At 44.1% G+C, this 21815-nt stretch overlaps 1 protein-coding gene across 1 annotated transcript in view; it reads left to right on the top strand.

Moving 5' to 3' along the window:
* LOC115477106 (protein unc-79 homolog) overlaps window positions 1–21815 on the top strand; it is a 186710-nt gene that overhangs the window by 78221 nt on the left and 86674 nt on the right. The window contains 4 exon segments of the mRNA XM_030213720.1: window positions 4648–4788; window positions 8349–8387; window positions 11734–11846; window positions 11948–12033. Coding sequence (XP_030069580.1) covers window positions 4648–4788; window positions 8349–8387; window positions 11734–11846; window positions 11948–12033 — 379 coding nt within the window.

Below are 21815 nucleotides of genomic sequence, written 5' to 3'. Positions count from 1 at the left end.
GTGAAAAAATACTTCCTGACATTATTCCTGATTCGACCCCCTTTCAACCTCAATTCATGTCCTCTAGTTCTACCACCTTCCCATCTCTGGAAAATGTTTGTCTGCGGATTTATACCTTTCAAATATTTGAACGTCTGTATCATATCACCCCGGTTTCTCCTTTCCTCCATGGTATGCATGTTCAGGTCAGCAAGTCTCTCCTCGTATGTTTTGTTACGCAAACCCCATACCATTTTTGACGCTTTTCTCTGAACAGCTTCAAGTCTTTTTACATCCTTAGCAAGATACAGCCTCCAAAACTGAACACAATACTCCAAGTGGGGCCTCACCAATGACTTGTACAGGGGCATCAACACCTCCTTTCTTTTGCTGGTTATACCCCTCTCTATGCATCCTAGCATCCTTCTGGTCACAGCCACTGCCTTGTTACATTATTTCATCACCTTGAGATCCTCTCACACCATCACCCCCAGGTTCCTCTCCTGAACTGATCTTACCAATCTCTCCCCTCCTATCTGGTGCATCTCATTTGGATTTCTGCACCCCAAGTACATCACTCTTGGTATTAAATTTTAACTAAGTTAACACTGAACGGGGATAAACTAGTTTCAACCAGAGCACGATCAATTATAGTCAATCACAAAAATGTGCTCCAGGCAACCTTTTTTCTTTTCTCCTTCAACTTATTACAAACAAATCCCCCCTCTTTCTCTTATACATGTACATTTACTGTTTTCAAAATAAGCTCCACAAAAATTAACACTTTTTATACGTTATACACCCAGCCCGTCACTTATCTCTTTTCAGTATTTTCCCCTCATTCTTATCCCATGATGATAGTTCATATGTATTACCCGACCATCTAGTCCAAATTTCAGATCCGCAAAAGTTTATTCTTCAACAATCTCTCTATATAAAAGGCAACCCCAACGTTCTGAAGCCTCCACGGAAGTTGAGGCGCCCGAGATATCCGGTGTGCACTGGAGTGTCTGCACCGCCCTCGCGTCAAAACATCGTGACGTCGAGGGCGGAGCTATGACACTCGACGAGGGCCCAAATGGAAACGCCACAGTGAACAAGGCAAGTAGCTTCGAGGGATGGAGGGAGGGGGCCCCTTGCTAGCGCCCGTTTCATTCCGCTCAGAAACGGGCATTTTTTCCTAGTGTTCTTATAATCCTCAAGCCTGCATCAATCCATGCTTGATTCTGTATACCATCAAAATCTTTTTTTGAACCAACTTGCCATTCCAGGGAATTCCTTGCTTCTTTATTGATATCCCACATGGACTTCAACAAAACTTTAAAGCAGCATTCACTGCACTCCTGGTTCTCAAACCTTTACTGCTACTTGTTCCTTTATGACATTGGGTCTGAATGCCCTCGTTACAGCTCATCCATTGCAAAAGCCCCAAGCAACTTCAGAAGAGCTTTATTCAAAACAGTTCGACATTCACAAATCACCACTCGCTCTCTTCCACGTTCCTCAATGCTGGCCGCATTTCGTTATCCTCTTCCTCAGGAGGAACTATCCTATATAATAATTCTCACCTCCAACATTCTGAGGCTGCCTGGAATCGTGGATCATGTTGGAGTAGATAATAGTGATGTCACACAACCCACACCAGATTGGCCAGTAGAAGGGAGAGGGGCGGAGCCACGATACAGGGAGCAGCGAATCAGCACAACACGGGGAATGCACAGCAGCAGGAACAGAAGCCTCTCTCACACAGTCACTCTCACATACACTCTCTCAAACATACACACTCAGAGGAAAACCATGCTAGCGCCCGTTTCCTTTCAAACAGAAACGGGCCTTTTTTACTAGTTTTCCTATAAATCACAATAACCAAACATGTAACTTAACATCATCTCCTTTTTTTCCCTTTTTTTTGAATTATCCACATTAATCAATTTTAATCATTCACTATTTAAATACCATTTCTAGCTACTCACCAGCGGGACTAACGTCCAGTCTCAGTCACGGACTACTGATCCTCAGGCTTCATGTCCTCACAATCTACTACCCTGATTACACACTCTTAGTCAGAGTGTACTCACACCCTCCTCTTAAAGGAACCCATCCTAGATCCACTTGACTTCTATGTTTAGTCCATTCGGGGCCACCGTATCCCAAGAAAAGATACAGCGTTGCTCAATTACCTTTAGTGCCTCAGTGATATCCCCGCCCCTGGGACTCGTGAGCTGAAACAAGACTAGAACTCTCAGATCATCCAGTACATGATTTTTCAACACCCAATGTGACGTTGTTGAAGAATAAACTTTTGCGGATCTGAAATTTGGACTAGATGGTCGGGTAATACATATGAACTATCAGCACGGGATAAGAAAGAGGGGAAAATACTGAAAAGAGATAAGTGACGGGCTGGGTGTATAACATGCTTAAAAAGTGTTAATTTTTGTGGAGCTTATTTTGTAAACAGTAAATGTATGTGTATAAGAGAAAGTGGGGGGGGGGGGGGGATTTGTTTGTAATAAATTGAAGGAGAAAAGAAAAAAGGTTGTCTGGAGCACATTTTTGTGATTAAATTTTAACTGCCAGACCTTTGACCATGCTTCCAGTGTTTAGAGATCCCTTCTCATGGTTTCTACTCCCTCCAGGGTATCCACTCGATTGGCTATCTTTGTGTCATCTGCAAAAAGGCAAACTTTTCCTTCTAACCCTTCAGGAATGTCTCTCACAAATATATTAAACAGAATTGGCCCCATGAACAACCCCTGAGGCACTCCACTACTCACCTTTCTTTCCGTGGATTCCATTTACCACCACCCTCTGTCACCTGTGGGTTAACCAGTTTCCAATCCAGTTCACCACTTTGGGTCCTGAGTTCAGCCCTCTCAGCTTATTCTTCAGTCTTCTGTGAGGGACCTTATCAAAGGCTTTGCTGAAATCCAAGTAGATTACATCTAGTGCACGTCCTTCTTTGGTCACTGAGTCAAAGAAGTCAATCAGATTCCTTTGGCAGGATTTTGCTTTGGTAAAGCCACGTTGTCTCGGATCCTGCAACCTGTTGGCTTCTAGAAAGCTGGTTAATGCCAGAAAGATAACCGCCAGTGTTCAGCGCTGACTGGCTAAGTTAAGCAGCCAAATCTGACTATCTAAATAGCAGTCCTATCTTTGGCCGCTCCAAATTTAACCAGCCAGCGCTGAATACTGACACAGCCAGTTGTGTTTGAGCCAGCCAAAAAATCCCACGGATATTCAATGCCGGTCACTGCGTTGAATATCTGGGGTTAACACCGACCGTGGCACTTCGGCGGGCTGCCTTCTGCAGGCTGAATATTAGCTTCTAAGATGTTATGCAAGGATAATTAGTACATAAGTACATAAGTAATGCCATACTGGGAAAAGACCAAGGGTCCATCGAGCCCAGCATTCTGTCCATGACAGCGGCAAATCCAGGCCAAGGGCACCTGGCAAGCTTCCCAAACGTACAAACATTCTATACATGTTATTCCTGGAATTGTGGATTTTTCCCAAGTCCATTTAGTAGTGGTTTATGGACTTGTCCTTTAGGAAACCGTCTAGCCCCTTTTTAAACTCTGCCAAGCTAACCGCCTTCACCACGTTCTCCGGCAACGAATTCCAGAGTTTAATTACGCGTTGGGTGAAGAAAGATTTTCTCTGAATTGTTTTAAATTTACTACACTGTAGTTTCATCACATGCCCCCTAGTCCTAGTATTTTTGGAAAGCGTGAACAGATGCTTCACATCCACCTGTTCCACTCCACTCCACTTGCGCTGTTAAACTGAAAGCAAAGGGAGGAACGTGCCTGGCACATGCACACAAAAGTTTTGCTGTAAGTGCGGCTCTTGTGCGCCTGTCCAGAAAAAACTGGAAGTGCGAGAACACATCAGTGCTGTTTTCAACACCCCCTCCGCATTATGGACCCCTGTACCCCCCTTCCGTGACCCTGTCGACCCCCCTTCTCGCCGAAAACCGTCCCCCGCCGCTGTCGAGTGCCTGTGCTGACTGGGGACTCCAACCCCCGTCAGCCGAAGTCGTGTTCTGGCCTTCGCGGCGTTGCTTCCTCAATGATCTTCTGTTCAAGTTTCTGTGCGTGCGTCATTGAGGAAGCAACGCCGCGAAGGCCAGAACACGACTTTGGCCGACGGGGGTTGGAGTCCCCAGTCAGCACAGGCACTCGACAGCGGCGGGGGATGGTTTTCGGCGAGAAGGGGGGTCGACAGTGTCGCGGAAGGGGGGTACAGGGGTCCATAATGCGGAGGGGGCAGTTGAAAACGGAGGGAAGGCAGAGTCTGGAACTCGGTGGGAGGGGCATGAGGGGGCCTTGAACTGGGTGGGTGGCAGGCCAGGGAGGCTGGGAGGGGACAGAGCGACACAGCGAGGGAGGGTGGGGGATTGCCTTGCTTAACGCGTTTCCTTGCCTTAAGAAACGGGCCTTTTTTTACTAGTGTAATAAATAAATAAATAAATATGCAATATGAATGACATCTAAAACCTGAAGAATGCTTATAAAATAAGGACCATTATTGGATGAATGATAGATACACCTCTTTTTCTTGCACCAAAAAGCACCATTAATGTTTCCTCCAAAAGATGATGGTGTATTTAAGGAAGATAATGCTGACTGCTCTGGCTGTATGTAATAGTGTTTCACCCTGCAGGTGTCATGATTGCGGGGCTACCCTGGAAGAATATGATGAAGAAACGCTCGGTCTGGCTATAGTTGTGCTCTCCACATTCATCCACCTCAGTCCAGATCTGGCTGCTCCTCTGTTGCTGGACATTATGCAGTCTGTGGGAAGGTAACCTTTGGATCCTTTCTCTGTTTATAGTTTATGATTATGGTGATTGATTTATATTCTTCCTAGACCTAGACAAATTACAAATTATACAGACAAAAATCATAAAACATACACATAATATTAAAAAATCATAACATAATAAAAATAAATCAATCTATTGCACCTGGGCACAGTGACCAGTGGTAAGAGCTGCTAGATGCACTGATCCAGTTTCTCATCTGGGAGAGCTATCCTCAGAAGCTTTTTTAGGAACTATTTCCCTCAGTGGGCTCAGCCAATAGAATTAAGCTTTTTGGCAGTATTGATTATTATGGTACTGTGAACCACAAGGCTGGTTCGGTGTAGATAAACAGAAAGGAGAGGCAAGTGATAATGTAGAGAATTATGTAAGAGGACATGAAACACTCTGATATCTCTTGGCTATATTTAGCCTACATTATAAGAAATGTGAATTTTTATAACTCATTCCTCTTTTCCGCTATGGACATTCTTACTCACACACACCCAAATACAAAGCAAAACAATTAAAGATTCTGCTGAATTATACTGACAAATAGAATGACTACTCCAGTATCTAAAGACTCTACATGCTAAACTGGCATTCTTCAGCTACTGGAAATTATATTGCTACGGTCATAATGCCAGTTCCATACTAATTCAGAAAGGGAGCTGGGGTGCAGCCAGTCTCAATGTGCTTTGTTGTGTTAGATTTTCCTTTGTTCAGCTGCTGAAGTTCTCTGCAGTCAATCTGCTTGATCAAAAAGAACTTCCAAGTGCCTCTGGTTCTTTATTTTCAACTCTAGGAGACCAAGGGAAAGAAAATCCACACACACACCACCAATAAAAAGATATATACAAAGGCCTTCAGGAGAGAGTGTAGGTCCCACTTAATGACAGTGAGTTCACCCAGAGCTCTCTCAAAATCCCTGAGGTCCTCTGCTCTTTTATTAAGAATGCATTAAGTTATAAATTAACTGGTTACATCACAAATCATGGGACACAAACTTTGAAAAATCGTTGGCTAGATTATAGTCTGGTTCAGGGGATTCAGGGTACTTTCCAAAACTGCTAGTGGTTCCAGTAAAAATCTAACATTTATAGGAATGCGGAACTATCATACATTATTCCATACATCATCGGTATGCTCAGACACCTGCATGCATCACATTCACTTCCCTGTTCTCTTCCAAACATGTTTATCCTATATAATAATTCTCACCTCCAACGTTCTGATGCTGCCTGGGACCGTGGCTCACTCGGATGTGGTCTGCTACCTGCGGTAGATAACACTGACGTCATACATCCCTTCGAGTCTGCTGCTTTCCCTTCTCTTCGCTCTGAGCTCTGACTCTGGTCCCGCCCTTACGGAAACAGGAAATGAGGGTGGGACCAGAGCTCAGAGCGAAGAGAAGGAAAGGCAGTAGACTCGCTCTTCAATGCTGCTGACGGGACCCCGGTAAGAGAGGGGGAGAGGGGAGTTGGCGATTTTAGAGGGGGGGGGGGGACTGGCACTTGGAGGGAGGACAGAGCGAAGGAGAATGACAGAGGGAGGGAGGGGGGGACTGCAACTTGGAGGGAGAATAGAGTGAAGGACAGTGACAGAGAGAGGGAGGAAGCCATGGAAATCGGAGGGGAGGAAAGGGGGCCGTGGGACTTGGAGGGGACAGAGGGAGAGAGCGAGGGAGGGGGAGGAAAACTTTGCTAGTGCCCATTTCCTTTCGTACCAAAACGGGCCTTTTTTACTAGCCTCTAATAAAAGTTTCCTGCATCTGGTAAAGACAGCATGTAGTCATTTTCCATCGTATTTACTATACTAACATTTAACTTCTAATATTCCTCTCTATGAATGGAGGGGAGCATTATTTTCAAATATAACCTTAATATCATCAGTTGCATCTTATGAACTCCAGAAAGAAGCTCTCTTTGGCACAATGCAAGTACGATGGCGAGCATTAGAAACTGAGATCATACTGCACATGCCCAGGCTTAAGAGTGAGGTCCATTCCTGCCGTGGTATGTGCAAAACTAACCTATTTAGAGAAATAGCCCCCAGAAAGTATTCATAATTGAGACTGATGCTGACCCACAGCACTTTTGTCCATGACAAAAACCAAAATAATAGGCCCAATGCAAAGCAGAAAACTACGGAGACTTGTTAAGTAAGAAAACACATCCTTTTCCCTTATGCCCCAAGCAAACAGCTAGATATATTGCGTATTTAGGATCACATTTACTGAACAAGGACCACATTCAGGCAGTAAATAAATCCATGTGTGTGAGGTAACTTAGGGCTATGGTTGAGGCTGATAGTATGTCTGAGGGAGTACTAATATAAGCTTGATTGGCTTTCTGAGATAACAGCATTTCCCCTCAAATTGTTGCTTCCAGATCTTTTGCAGAAGGTACAATTCTGGAATAATTTTGCCTCTGGAGAACTCCTTTTCAAAGCACATGCTGAACAAGGTCAATGACTCATGCCTACAGTGCTGCTGGGGCTTCCTTGTAAAATATGGGCATCCCTCCTTACAGCTGTGACTTGAAGCATGTTACAGAGAGTGAATAATTATTATTTGCACATTTAAAAAATGGGTCTTCATGTTGTCTGTGCCACGGCAAAATGAATTCACATGGTCAAGGATCTACTTGGAAGCTCCAGTCCTGGACAGATGTTACGCCAGACCAGGGGTGTCAAACTCAGTCTTGCGGAGCTGCAAACCAGTCCGTTTTTCAGGACCTCCCTCCCTAATGAATATCTGAGATAGTGCGTGTAAATAACTCACATGAATAACCGTTAGGAATCTACTGCAGGGCTCTCCAGCAGGATTGGCCCAACCATTAGGCAAGGCTAAGACAGAGCTTGTCAACCTGATCCTTGGGACACACCCAGGAGTCCTTTTACTAAGCCGTGCAGGACGTCAGACTCTCAGAAACAGAAGCCTGCCCTTGCAGATTAGCAACGTGGCTGTGCTGGAGAAGAGGACTTTGGCTGGCGGGGGTTGGGGACCCCCGCCAGCAAAGGTACCCGATGGCGGGGGAGGATTGGCGGCAGCGGGGGGAAGAGGGGGTCGAAAGGGTTGGCGCTGGGGGGGGGGTCAAAGGTGGTGGTGGCGGCGGGGAGGTGAAAAATGATGGGGGGGGGGGGTTGGCAGCGCCGCCGCCGGGGGGGGGGCTAAAATGTGCCCCTTCACCTCAGGCTCTGGACCCCCCTCCCGCCAAAGGCTGGCTACACCCCTGGTGTGGACAGCAGGCTAAGGGCCTGAAAGTTAATTGAGGGGGTGGGGGGAGGTTGCAGTTTGACACACCTGCCCTTGGCAGAAGTTCCGGATGGAGGACTAAGTTGACAGAACTATCCCTTCTCTTATAACATGGGGTCCTGCGGAAGCACTGCAGGGTGGTCTTCACAAATCTAAATGCAGGGTCAATCGGATCATAATAAGTTTGTGCAAGTATGCTAACATTCATCACTTTGCTGACTTTGAATCCAGGTTGCTATAATGCATCCTGCCTGATTGTATCAGTTCGAGACAGAATGATTTTGCTATTTGGTGTTTTTGTTTTAGGTTGGCGTCAAGCACCAGCTTCTCCAATCAAGCCGAAAGGTAGAAAGCAAAGCTCTTGTTCTCGGTCACTGTGGTTGCTCTGTAAATTCCCTTGGTGCATGGTTTCTTCAAATGAGTAACTTTTGATTTTAAAACATTTAAAGGGTAGTTATTAAGCAGCAGTAAAATAATCAGTTTTACCATGGCCCAGTTTACTATGAGAGGGGTAAAATTTTCAAAAGGGTTTAATTGGGCAGGAGAGGCTTCTATTCGGTTAAATCCCACCGAGCTAGCCAGTCGCAGAATATCACCACTAACCAGCCATCCTCTAACCAGCTAGGTTAGGGGTGGCCCAGGGGCGGAGTGTCAACTTAGCTGGTTAACTGGGGTTTCTATATAGTGCGCCTAAAGATTTGTATCGAAATCCAGGCGTATTCTATTACTTTGCGCGTAACTTAATTGGTTTAACAAGCCAATCAGTGTTTTTAACAGCACTTAACAAGCTGCTGTCAGGTACCTTTGCTGGCGGGGTCCCCAACCCCCGCAAGCCGAAGTCCTCTTCAGCGCCGGTCTCCGAGTCCGGCGCGTTGCTGATCTGGATTCTGTTTCTGTGAGTCCTGACGTCCTGCACGTGCACAGATCAGCAATGCACCGGACTCGGAGACCGGCGCTGAAGAGGACTTCGGCTGGTGGGGGTTGGGAACCCCCGCCAGCAAAGGTACCTGTGGTGGCGGGAGGGGGGGGGGGGTGTTGGCGGCGCGGGGGGGGGGGGCTAAAATGTGCCCCCTCACCTCGGGTTCTAGACCTTCCTCCCGCCGAAGTCTGGCTACACTCTTGCTGTAGGCCCAGAAAGAGGAAATAGCCTTAGTAAATTGGCCTCTAAATTTCTTCTAGTCTTGTCACAGGCCCTCCTTTCCTATAAGCCCTTGAACTCCAAGGCTTGGAGTAAGTGGGCAGTTTTGTAGAATAGGACCAGTATCTGTTGTTCTAAAAATATAACACAAATAATATTTCTTCATAAAGTGAGTATTTCCTTTCAGCAGTGTGTACCGTACCATATTCTATTACTGTATATCTGTGCTATGTACTTACATCTGTGTAATTGAAATGCTGCTTTAAGAAGTTTTTTGTTAGTAGAGGGAAACTCTCCCCAGAGGATAACTTGAAAATGAATGCACAATATGCTCTGAATGGTATTCTGCCATCTGATCCTTAGAGCAGGGCAATGCCTCTCTGCTGGAGTTTGGACTGTGACATTGCACTAGTCTACCTGAGACTTTTGGCTCATCATTGGAACTGAATAAGAAACATCTCATTCAAATACAAAATCCCCTCCTGTCTCCGCAAAGCCACTGTCTATCTGAATTTTAAGCAGGATCTGTGGCCCTGAACTTTTGACTTTTACTTCCTGGTATAATAGTGTGGGGCATGAGCCATACCCTATACTGGTTGCCAATTTAGTGTTCCTTGAAATGATCTATTAATCACTATTATTATACCTACACAGACTTTGATTTGTCCAGATTTTGAGCTTAGAAAAGGTTCTGCCAGAGTGTTATTTCACCCAGCAAAGTGCATGAAGCTACTTTTGAGGCACCTGTTCATCTCGACTACCTCCTCCCCTTTATGAAGGTGTTTGGAATTTCCCCCTCCCCCATAGCCTTCAGTAGAACATGTGACCCTTAGTATCTCTTTCATGGTATTACTAATATCTGAAATTGTGGGGGGGGGGGGGGGGGGGGGAGGAAGATTTTTGAGCATTCCCCCATCCTGATGTCAGCTTCAGCTAATGCCAAGAAGTTAAAATTGGGTGGCCACACTTTAGTGACTCCACATCTCAAACAAATATATTGAAAACCACGTAGCAGTTCATTACTATAGGAATCCTACAATTTTCGTTCCCACTTTAAATTCTAAGAATTGGAACATAAATCAAACCCGTAGTATCTGTAGACATAAAGAAAATACAATCATAATTAGAGAGCAGAAGTACAAGTGGAAAGGAACATTGCTAATTGATGACTACGCCTACAGTTTTTCAACTACTCAGGCATCTCTGAGGGGAGATTAATGACACAGTGACCGTTGATTCCTTTATAGTACATTGATGGATGACAGAGTGGCTGATGGAGTGAATGTTGTTTTAGTGGATCTTACATATATAAAAGTTTGTCATATTTATCATCTTCTAGTTTTTCAAATTCTGTTCAGCTCTTCTGCTAGGTTATGCCATGCAGAGGTTCCCTGTTGGTGGGTACTGAGAAGAGAAATTTCCTTTGAATAGGATTTCTTCTATAATTGTAACCTCGGCAGCCCCACAGCTGTCCTTCCTTCCCTTTGAACCTTAATCCTGCTGGATTTGTTGAACATGAATCATAAGAAGTGTCATAGCGGGTCAAACCCAGGGGTCTATCCTGTTTCCCAACAGTGGCTAGTCCAGATCACAGGTATCTGGTAGGATCCCAAAGAGGAGATTCCACATCGCCTGCTCCCAGATATAAGCAGTGGCTTTCCCCACATCTACCTGGCTAAAAATGGTTCACAGACTTTTCTTCCAGGAACTTATCTCATCATTTAAAAACCCAGCTACACTAACTGCTTTTACCATTTCCTCCATCAACAAATTTCCCGGACCTCAGTTATGTTCTGCATGTACCAGTGGCGTAGCTACAGGTGGGCCTGGGTGGGCTGTGGCCCACCCAATTTGGACTCAGGCCCACCCAAAATTGTGGCAGTCTTGCTGTGGAAATCCCCAAACCCCACCAGCTAAAGATTTCCTCCTGCTCAGGCAGCTAATGCTCTTCCAAATGGCAGCTGGCACCGCACGCCGCCCCCTCTCCACATTTCACCCGTGCGGAAGCACTGAGCATATACGGACTGCTGGCAGCGGCGTCAGCTCAAGTCAAGTCAACTGCCATCTGCTGTTTGGAAGAGCACTGGCTGCCCGAGGAGGAAAAAAATCTTCAGCTGTGCAGTTTGGGGATCCCCACCAGCTAAGGTATTTAATATTTTGTGTTTGAAGGTAGGGGGAGAGGCAGAATGCAGAGAACAGAGCGGAAGGGGGCCAGGAGGGGCTGAATTCTGTGCCCATCCATTTTGGGTTCAGGCCCACCCAAAATTGACTGTCTGGCTATGCCCCTGGCATGTACAGATCCTGCTAAGTGAGGAGCAGGCCCGCTGTCTTTAGTTGTCAATATATTTCTCACAGCTCTTTTCAGTTTTGGTAAGGTCCAGTTTTCAGATGCTCTTAAAAAAAATACAGGGGAAGATGGCATTTGTCAATAATGTTTCCATGCTTTGAACCCCTGGAAGGAAAATAATATATTTATTTTTCAAGTTCACTTTTTTTTTATAAAGATTTGGTATATAATATTTTTATTCAGCTAGGACTATTTATTTTTTTCAGTATGATGATTCCTGGCAATGCTGCAGGTGTGGCTAAGCAATTTCTTCGTTGCATCTTCCATCAACTGGCTCCCAACGGGATTCTCCCACAGCTGTTCCAGAGTAACATCAAAGGTAATGTGCCGAGCTCTAATGCTTCGTTTTTATTTTTTGCCTTCGATGGGTCTATTTTTCACATGAAATAATGTGGTTAAATGTGTTGTTCTGTTTTCTAGATGGAAGTTTCTTACGGACCTTAGCCACTGCTCTAATGGACTTCAGCGAACTCAGCTCCATAGCAGCACTGAGTCAGCTGCTAGAGGTAATGATAGTAACATAGTAGATGACGGCAGAAAAAGACCTGCATGGTCCATCCAGTCTGCCCAACAAGATAAACTCATATGTGTATACCTTACCTTGATTTGTACCTGCCTTTTTCAGGGCACAGACCGTACAAGTCTGCCCAGCAGTATTTCCTGCCTCCCAACCACCAGTCCCGCCTCCCATCACCGGCTATGGACAGACCGTATAAGTCTGCCCTCTGCTATCCTCGCCTCCCAACCACCAGTCCCGCTTCCCATCTCCGGCTGTGGCACAGACCGTATAAGTCTGTCCTCCACTATCCTCGCCTCCCGACTACCAACCTCACTTCATTCAGCGTTCCCATTTTCAGTAGCTCAGAGCCTCTTGCTGTCCGGCTAACACAGTTGTGTGTTGTGATTCTCCGTGGTGTTGACTTACAATGGGGTCCTTTTACTAAGGTGCACTGAAAAATGGGCTGCGCTAGTGTAGGCGCGTGTTTTGGGCGTGCACAGATCCATTTCTCAGCACGCCTGTAAAACGGCCTTTTTAAAATTTTTGCTGAAAATGGACATATGGCAAAATCAAAATTGGCACGTGTCCATTTTGAATCTGAGACCTTACTGCCACCAATTCACTTAGCGGTAAGGTCTCATGCGTTAACCGGGTGGTAATTGCCTACGTGCGTATAACGATGATTACTGCCTGGTTTCTGCTGCTCGTAGCAGACGTGTATAAAAAAACAAAATTACTGTGGTAGCCAGGCGGTAATTCTGAATTGATGTATGTTGGGCGTGCGTAGGCGCCCACGCGGCTTAGTAAAAGGGCCCCAATGTGTGTTAAAAGCAATCAGAAGTTAGCATGGGGGTTATATACTGTAGTCCTAAAAAAGTCCAGGAATAAGAGACATCAATGAACCTTAATCGACCACAACATCACCATGTATTTGTTTCTCTACCGGACTTGGCGAACGCCTTTACGGTACTATGTAAGCCACATTGAGCCTGCTAATAGGTGGGGAAATGTGGGATACAAATGTAACAAATAAATAACATAAATGTTATGGTACGTTATGTTATGCCAGTTCTTGTATTTCGCCTGTACCTATTCAGTTCAAGAATGGATTACATTAATCAAGAGCTGGACCAATCTATACAATTTGGATCTGGGTGGCCTGGGTTCCTTTATGCCCTCCGAGGGGGTGATCATGGGCCAGACATACCAGTAGCCATCTGAAAGCCCAGGGTACTACCAGTTGCTTCCTGGAAACTACCCCTTCCCTCTCCAGAGTCATCCTATACAATATCCCTCCCTCTACCATGAAACCTGATTCTTCCTCCCCCCCCTCTCTCTAAGTTCCCCCAACTACACCTACCTTACATGTACCTTATCTACCACAACATCACCTTGTATTCATTTGTACCATGTATTTGTTCAGACCGGAATCAGCTAATGCTGTAACGGCAATACGTAAGCCACATTGAGCCTGCAAAAAGGTGGGAAAATGTGGGATACAAATGCAACCAATAAATAAATAGATAGTTAAAACAAACTAATGACATAATACTAAGCAGTGGATAAACCCGCCTTGAAGAATAAAAAAAGCTTTTAAATATTTTCTAAATTGAAGATGACTAGAAGACCTCAAAAACAATAGAAGCTGGTTCCATAAGTTAACTAACTGATATTGAATAGACAATGTGAGATGTTTAATTGATTTTAAATTCTTATACATTAGAAATCTTAGTTGAAAAAGATTACGAGTATTGTAAGTAGTAGAGGACCCTTGTGACGAGGATACTAGATTCAACATATAGTCAGGAATTTCCCCAGTAAGAATTTTGAAGGTGGTAATACCTAATTTAAACTGAATTCTCTCAATCTTATTACCCCAATGAGGTTTGGAGTAATAAAATCGAAGTGACTTAAATTGAGATAATCCAAAAACCAGTCTTAAAGCAGAATTTTGAACCAATTGTAAACAGCGGATAAGCGATTTAGAACAAATAGCTAACGTATGATTACAATAATCCAATTTAGGAAGAATTAAAGACAAAATCCTGTAAACCTCTAAGTTGAAATATTTTTTATATTTCCTCAACTTTACAAAAGAGTGTGTAATAATAGACTGAGTATGACACTGGATAGACAATAAATGGTCTACTTTCACCCCCAGAATGTTTGAATGAAGATCCAGAGAAAACTGACTACCACCTAAGGATATAGACTCAACATAGTTTGGATCTGATTTGCTCTTGTTTAATTTGAGTCTATGAAATGCAATCCAATTATCTATTATATAAATACAGGTTCTAATGTGAGATAGCGTATCAGACCACAGTTGAGAGACAGGTAGACTCACAGTGATGTCATCTGCATATATAAAATGTTTTTTCTTAGCTTGGTCCAGAATAACACCCACCCAGGGGCTGCATTAATAGGTTGAAAAGGGAGGGGGAAAGTGGGGAGCCCTGAGGAACCTCATTTGAAGGACTCCATCTTTCAGCAAACTCCCCCCTCCTTTACAGTGTAATAACAATTTGTTAAGAAACCATTAAACCAGGACAAAACTGGATTTTGGATGCCAAAATGGTTCAGAATCTGAGTCATTAGTTCAAAATCAACTAGGTCAAATGCACTTCTTGGGTCAAATTGAATAATAATGGCGCATTGACCTTTGCAAAATAATTTTTTAATACATGCTATCAAAGCTGACACAATTTATTTATTTTTATTTATTATCTCATTTATACCCCACATTTTCCCAACTGCGTTAGGCTCAGTGTGGCTTACAGCGCACCGTAGAGGCTGACGCCAATGCAGTAAAATTAAGCTAATACAACATAAAACCTACATAAGAAATAATGGGGAGGATGGGGAAGGGACGGAAGGAACAGGGAAACCAGGGGGAAGGAGGGAAGGTTGGATGTCTCCAAAATTGTCATTAGATTGATGTGTATCAAGCAGTGGAGACACATGCTGAGTCCTTGGGGTAGGCTTTTCTAAATAACATGGTCTTAAGTGATTTCCTGAAATTTAGATGGTTGTGGATGGTTTTTATAGTTTTTGGCAAAGAATTCCATAGTTGTGAGCTGATGAAGGAGAAGGATGAAGCATACGTGGATTTGTACTTAAGCCCGTTGCAGTTTGGGTAATGAAGGTTTAGGTATGAACGGGATAGTCTCAATGTATTCCTGGGTGGTAGGATGATTAGGTTAATCATGTAATCAGGGACTTCACCATAGAGGATTTTGTGAACTAGGGGGCAGATTTTAAAGGTGATTCGATCCTTGACAGGAAGCCAATGTAATTTCTCTCAGAGGGGTTTGGTACTTTCAAATTTGGATTTTCAAATGGTTTCAGTGCTATAGTTCTTCCTGAAGCCTGATTGAGAGGAGCGCAAGATATCAAATTTTTGAAGGAAGCCATCCAATTGTTCAGTGACATAGCCCTCCATAATGTTGACAAATAAATGAATAGATGCAATCAGGCGGTAGTTACTCACATCAGATAGACCTTAGCTTCAAGTTTTTAGGTACGGTCGTGAGAACAATATCCCCTCCAACAAGAGGAAACTTTCCAGAAGTTAAATAAAAATTAAGCCATTGGGTAACAGCCACAAACAAAGTTGGAGAGGCCAAGTTAATTAAGTACGGAGGACAAGCAAAAAGATTTGGCATCTGTTTTAAATAATCGTTTCACATCTGGAAATTGCATCTCATCAAATTGTAACCAAATTCTGTCAACTGGGACAGAAATAGAAGCATAAAATGGTGAAACACAACAAAAAAAATAAGGGGGTCTTTTACAAAGGTTCACTAGCATTTTTAGTGCACACTAATGATTAGCGCACACTAAACACTACAGATGCCCATAGGAATATATGGGCGTCTCTAGCATTTAGCACATGCTAAAAATGCTAGTGTGCCTTTGTAAAAATGCCACTAAATAAATAAAGCTGGTTTACTACTACTACTACTACTTCTAATCATTTCTATAGTGCTACTAGATGTATGCAGTGCTGTACATATTATATGCAGGTACTTTTTCTGTCCCTAGAGGGCTCACAATCTACGTTGTTGTACCTGGGGCAATGGAGGGTTAAGTGACTTGCCCAAGGTCACAAGGAGCTGCAGTGGGAATTGAACCAAAGTTGCCAGGATCAAAGCCTGCTGCACTAGCCTTTAGGCCACTCCTCTACTTCACTAGTTGTCTGGATCTTAGCTTGAAAATAAATGGCCAGATCAGAGGCAGATGGAGACATAGAGGGGCATAATTGAACAAAAACGTCTATCTCCATGGGCGTTTATCTCCGAGAACGGGTCCGTGAAGGGGCGGACCGAACCGTATTTTCGAAAAAAATAGACGTCCATGTTTTATTCGACAATTTGTGAGCTGGGCGTTTTTGTTTTTTCAGTGATAATGGAAAATGAAAGCGCCCAGCTCAAAAACGAATAAATCCAAGGCATTTGTTCGTGGGAGGGGCCAGGAGTCGTAGTGCACTGGTCCCCCTCATATGCCAGGACACCAACTGGGCACCCTAGGGGGCACTTTTACAAAAACAAAAAAAAAGGTAAAAGAGCTCCCAGGTGCATAGCATCCTTCCCTTAGGTGTTGAGCCCCCCAAATCTCCCTCAAAACCCACCGCCCACAAGTCTACACCATTACTATAGCCCTAAGGGGTGAAGGGGGGCACCTACATTCGGGTACAGTGGGTTTGGGGGGCGGTTTGGAGGGCTCCCATTTACCAGCACAAGTGTAACAGGTGGGGGGGGGATGGGCCTGGGTCCACCTGCCTGAAGTCCACTGCACCCCCTAATAACTGCTCTAGTGACCTGCATACTGCTGCCAGGGAGGTGGGTATGACATTTGAGGGTGAAAATAAAAAGTTGTGAAACGGCATATTTGTGGTGGGAGGGGGTTTGTGACCATTGGAGGAGTCAGGGGAGGTCATCCCCGATTCCCTCCAGTGGTCATCTGGTCATTTAGGGCACTTTTTGGTGCCTTATTCGTGGAAAAAACAGGGTCCAGGAAAAGTGCCCTAAATTCTCGCTAAAAATGCATATTTTTCTTCCATTATCGGCGAAAGGCGCCCATCTCTGATCGCCCGATAACCACGCCCCAGTTCCGCCTTCACCACGCCTTCGACACGCCCCCCCCATCAACTTTGTCCGCATCCGCGACGGAGTGCAGTTGAAAACGTCCAAATTCGGCTTTCGATTATACCGCTTTATTTGTTTTTGTGAGATAAACGTCTATTTCCCGATTTGGGTCGCAATATAGGCGTTTTTCTTTTTCAATTATAAGCTGGATAGAGTCCAAGGTGTTTACTAGCTGATCATATTAGTTAACTGATCAAGTAAAGAGAATAGTTTCCTAATATCTGGTTTATCATTCCCAACTATCTCAGAATAATAGTCTTGCCTCTTAATGGTCAATAGAGTCTTATATTCATGGATCTTAGTTTGCGAAGTATACTTTTCTAGAGTAGGAGAGTGTCTCCACAATCATGATAGTCTTCTACAAGAACGTTTCAAAAGTATAAGATCTTGATTGAACGATTTATCTGAATTTCTACAAACTTTCAATCTATTTTTAACTGGGGCTAAAGTATCAAGAGTCTCTCTGCATATAGAGTTCCAACATTCAAGGAAATTATCATCACTAAAGGAAGTACAAAGAATTCAGCTGGGAATACCTTATCCCTATAACAAGAAAGAGCTGAGAGACTTTTTTCTTACATACGTCTCTCCAAGATAGGGTGAAATCTAATAGTGACCAGACCATGGAACAGTTGTAATTGTGTTAAAAGACAGAGTATCACACCCCTTAAGAGTTGTAGTAGATGCTAACAAATCCAATTGATGACCTTTATCATGTGTAGGAGCATTAAACAATCACTGTAAACCAATTGCTTCTAAAGAATCAAAAAATGTCATAACATGAGGGTCAGAGACTATTTCTAAATGAAGGTTAAGGTCCCCCAAGTAAAAATAAAATAAAATCATAACTCACAAATATTTAGCAAGAACCTCATAAAATCTATCTTCTGTATCAGACCATTTTCCCGAAGGGATATGACATAATACACAACATAGTGTGCCATCAAAGACCATAACGGACATTACTTGACTCTTCTTTCCCCTTTCCCCCTCTAAGTTCCCCCCAACTGTACTTACCATACATGTACCTCATTCTACCACAATATCACTTTGTATTCATTCATACCATGTATTTGTTCAGACCGGAATCGGCTTACGCTGTTAACGGTAATATGTAAGCCACATTGAGTCTGCAAAAAGGTGGGAAAATGTGGAATACAAATGTAACAAACAAACAAATAAATAAATAAATAAAATGAATTATCATTAATCTCAGAAACTAGTAGTTCAAGAGATGGAGAACTAATGGAATCTAAAAGTTCACATTAAAAATGATTTGTATAAAATAGCAAGACCTTCATCCCGTCGATTCAGTCTAGATAAATGCCTAATCTTGTATCCTGGAGGACATAGTAATTGTAATCAGGATCCTCCTGAAGAGGAAACCATGTCTGAGACAAAAACAGGAAACCAAACTGGCCATCTTCCAACATATTTCTAAGAATTTCAGTCTTATTAACAGCCGAGTGAGAGTTTATGTAACCATAAGGGATAGGGGTGAAGGTTCTAACGGTATCATAAACACAAGGAATCTTAATTAAATTAAAATGATTACTGATCTTAAGGTCAGAGCTCACCTTATAAGCATATGTTCTCCTATGTTGTCTGTTACCAATCACAATTGGAATTTCCTGCTGCATATGATCAGCACAATTAAGAAAAAAGTTACCCTTTTAAAAGAGAAAAGTCATATTGTATATATGGAGTAAAAGTAGACTGGCTGAAGAAAGAAGGAGGGTAAATCACCTCCAGTTAAAAGAAAAATAAGCAACAAACACTTAAATCCACAGCATAGCTTGAATTCTGTTAAAAGTCAAGATACAAAGAGAGCACAGACCAGCCATAATTAGAACAGGTGCCAACGGCTCAGTTGTGCATGAAGGGGTGCACAAAGGGGCATGTGGGCCCCTTTGGCATGACACCTCAGGAACCGGTGCCGCTTTCATCTCAGGCATCTGATTTCATCCAAAGACTCTCTGAGTGCACTGAAGCCTCTCACACAGTTCCCTGATGTCCCGATGTTGATTGGAAACAGCTGAGCAGAACCGCAGTAGTGTGGGAGGAACTGGTGCCACGGTTATCTCAGGTGTCTGATGTCATCAAAGGGTGCTCTGAGTGCCCTGAAGCCTCTCTCACACAGTTCCCCAGTGTCCTGATGTTGATTGGAAACAGCTGAGCAGAACCGCAGTAGTGCGGGAGGAACTGGTGCCACGGTTATCTCAGGTGTCTGATGTCACCAAAGGGTGCTCTGAGTGCCCTGAAGCCTCTCTCACACAGTTCCCCAGTGTCCTGATGTTGATTGGAAACAGCTGAGCAGAACCGCAGTAGTGCGGGAGGAACTGGTGCCACGGTTATCTCAGGTGTCTGATGTCATCAAAGGGTGCTCTGAGTGCCCTGAAGCCTCTATCACACAGTTCCCCAGTGTCCTGATGTTGATTGGAAACAGCTGAGCAGAACCACGGTAGTGCAGGAGAGGAATAGCCAGATAGAGTTGCGCTGTCAGTGACCTCAGGAACCGGTGCCAAATAAATATGAAGTAATGCCCTCAGATAAATATCACACCCTTGTGGCAGTCACAATGAAAGCCTGCTACAAGGGTAAACATTGCACATCGTTCATCGAGCCAAAACTCCAGGTGGAAAATTGCAATCATTAATAGTACCACTCTGTGCATACGAAGTGCTTAAACTTAATAATGCGTTCTCAATAAATAAACAACTCATTCAATGTTCAAAAACTCCAGTGCTACATCAAAAATCAGTTCTTCAACGTATCAAACTATAATTTCATATAGAATTCGTGTAGCAAGTAGAAAAACATTCCACTTATCTGTCACGGTTTGCAATCCCCAAGCGATAAACTGTGCAGAGACCACAGCAGGACTCCCCTTCTTTAACGCCCGACACCATGAGTTTCATACCGAAACTTTCATTGGGGAGGTCATTCTCCAACGACAGTGGCAGTGATGCCAGCCATTATTTATTTGATTGATGTCTCTTATTCCTGATTAATTTGGGGTTCTAATTTGAATCATCAGTAAGATATAAGGGTTTGAAACATCCTTACCAGTATTAAAACATGTTCATGCAGTCAACAATATACTAGGTGTCTTTTATATTAGGGGCCTTGAATGGATACATTTTGGATGAAATGTATCCAACATTTATCAATTTGTGAAAAGGAGTGGCCAGGGGTGTTCCTGGGACAGGGCCCACCTCCATCCAGATAAATTTATCCATTTAGGAAGACTATACAAATAGCAGTGGTTCTAGCTAATAAAATAGGATTGCTTAATGTTGGGTTTAAAGATAAATAGATGCTTATTCTGCTTATCTGTGGCTGTGTTCTTTGAATACTGAGCACTAAGTTAATATCCTGCTTATTTTCGAACGCGAAGGCCGGCCATCTTCTGACACAAATCGGGAGATGGCCGGCCATTTCCTGAAGCCGGCCAAATCGGTATAATTGAAAGCTGATTTTGGCCGGCTTCAACTGCTTTCCGTCGCAGGGCTGGGCAAAGTTAAAGGGGGGCGTTTCAGCAGAGTATGGAAGGCGGGATGGGGGCGTGGTTATGAGATGGCCGGCTTCGGCCGATAATGGACGAGCACTTGGCCGGCTTCACTTGGCCCATTTATTTTTAGGACCAAGCCTCCAAAAAGTACCCCAAATGACCAGATGACCACCGGAGGGAATCGGGGATGACCTCCCCTTACTCCCTCAGTAGTCACCAACCCCCTCCCACCCAAAAAAAAAAAATTTAAATTCATTTTTTTGCCAGCCTCTATTCCAGCCTGAAATGTCATACCCAGCTCCAAGACAACAGCATGCAGGTCCCTGGAGCAGTTTTTAGTGGGTGCAGTGCACTTCAGGCAGGTGGACCCAGGCCCATCCCACCTACCTGTTACACTTGTGATGGTAAATGGGAGCCCTCCAACCCCCCAAAAACCCACTGTACCCACATGTAGGTGCCCCCCGTTACCCTTTAAGGGCTATGGTAGTGGTGTACAGTTGTGGGGAGTGGGTCTTTGGGGGGGATTTGGGGGGGGGTCAGCACACAAGGTAAGGGAGGTATGCACCTGGGAGCTATTTTTGAAGTCCACTGCAGTGCCCCCTAGGGTGCCCGGTTGGTGTCCTGGCATGTCAGGGGGACCAGTGCACTACACATGCTGGCTCCTCCCACGACCAAAGGGCTTGGATTTGGCCGGGCTTGAGATGGCCGCCATTAGTTTCCATTATCGTCGAAAACCAAAGCCGGCCATCTCTAAAGCCGGCCCAAATGTTGAGATTTGGTCGGCTCCGACCATATTATCAAAACGAAAGATGGCCAGCCATCTTGTTTCGATAATACGGTCGGGACGCCGCATTACGGGGCTGGCCTTGAAGATGGCCGCCCATATAGATGGCTGGCCCCGTTCGATTATGCCCCTCTATGTTACATTATGTTATGGCTGGTTGAATCTTAAGATTGGTGGTGTCACTAGATCTTTTCTCTGTCATCAAGCAGAAAGGTGATATCACCTTAATGCACGTCTTGCCCACAGTCAGACTAGATACAGTAACCTATGTAACTTTGTAAGGCTAAGTACTTTGAAAATGAGCCTCAGTTCTCACTGCATAAAATGGATCTGTGATAAAATAGTAC

Source organism: Microcaecilia unicolor, chromosome 9 (genome assembly GCF_901765095.1).
Source record: "Microcaecilia unicolor chromosome 9, aMicUni1.1, whole genome shotgun sequence".
Lineage (NCBI taxonomy): Eukaryota > Metazoa > Chordata > Amphibia > Gymnophiona > Siphonopidae > Microcaecilia > Microcaecilia unicolor.
The sequence above is the reverse complement of the archived record's forward strand: the minus strand, read 5'-3'. Positions and strand labels throughout refer to the sequence as shown.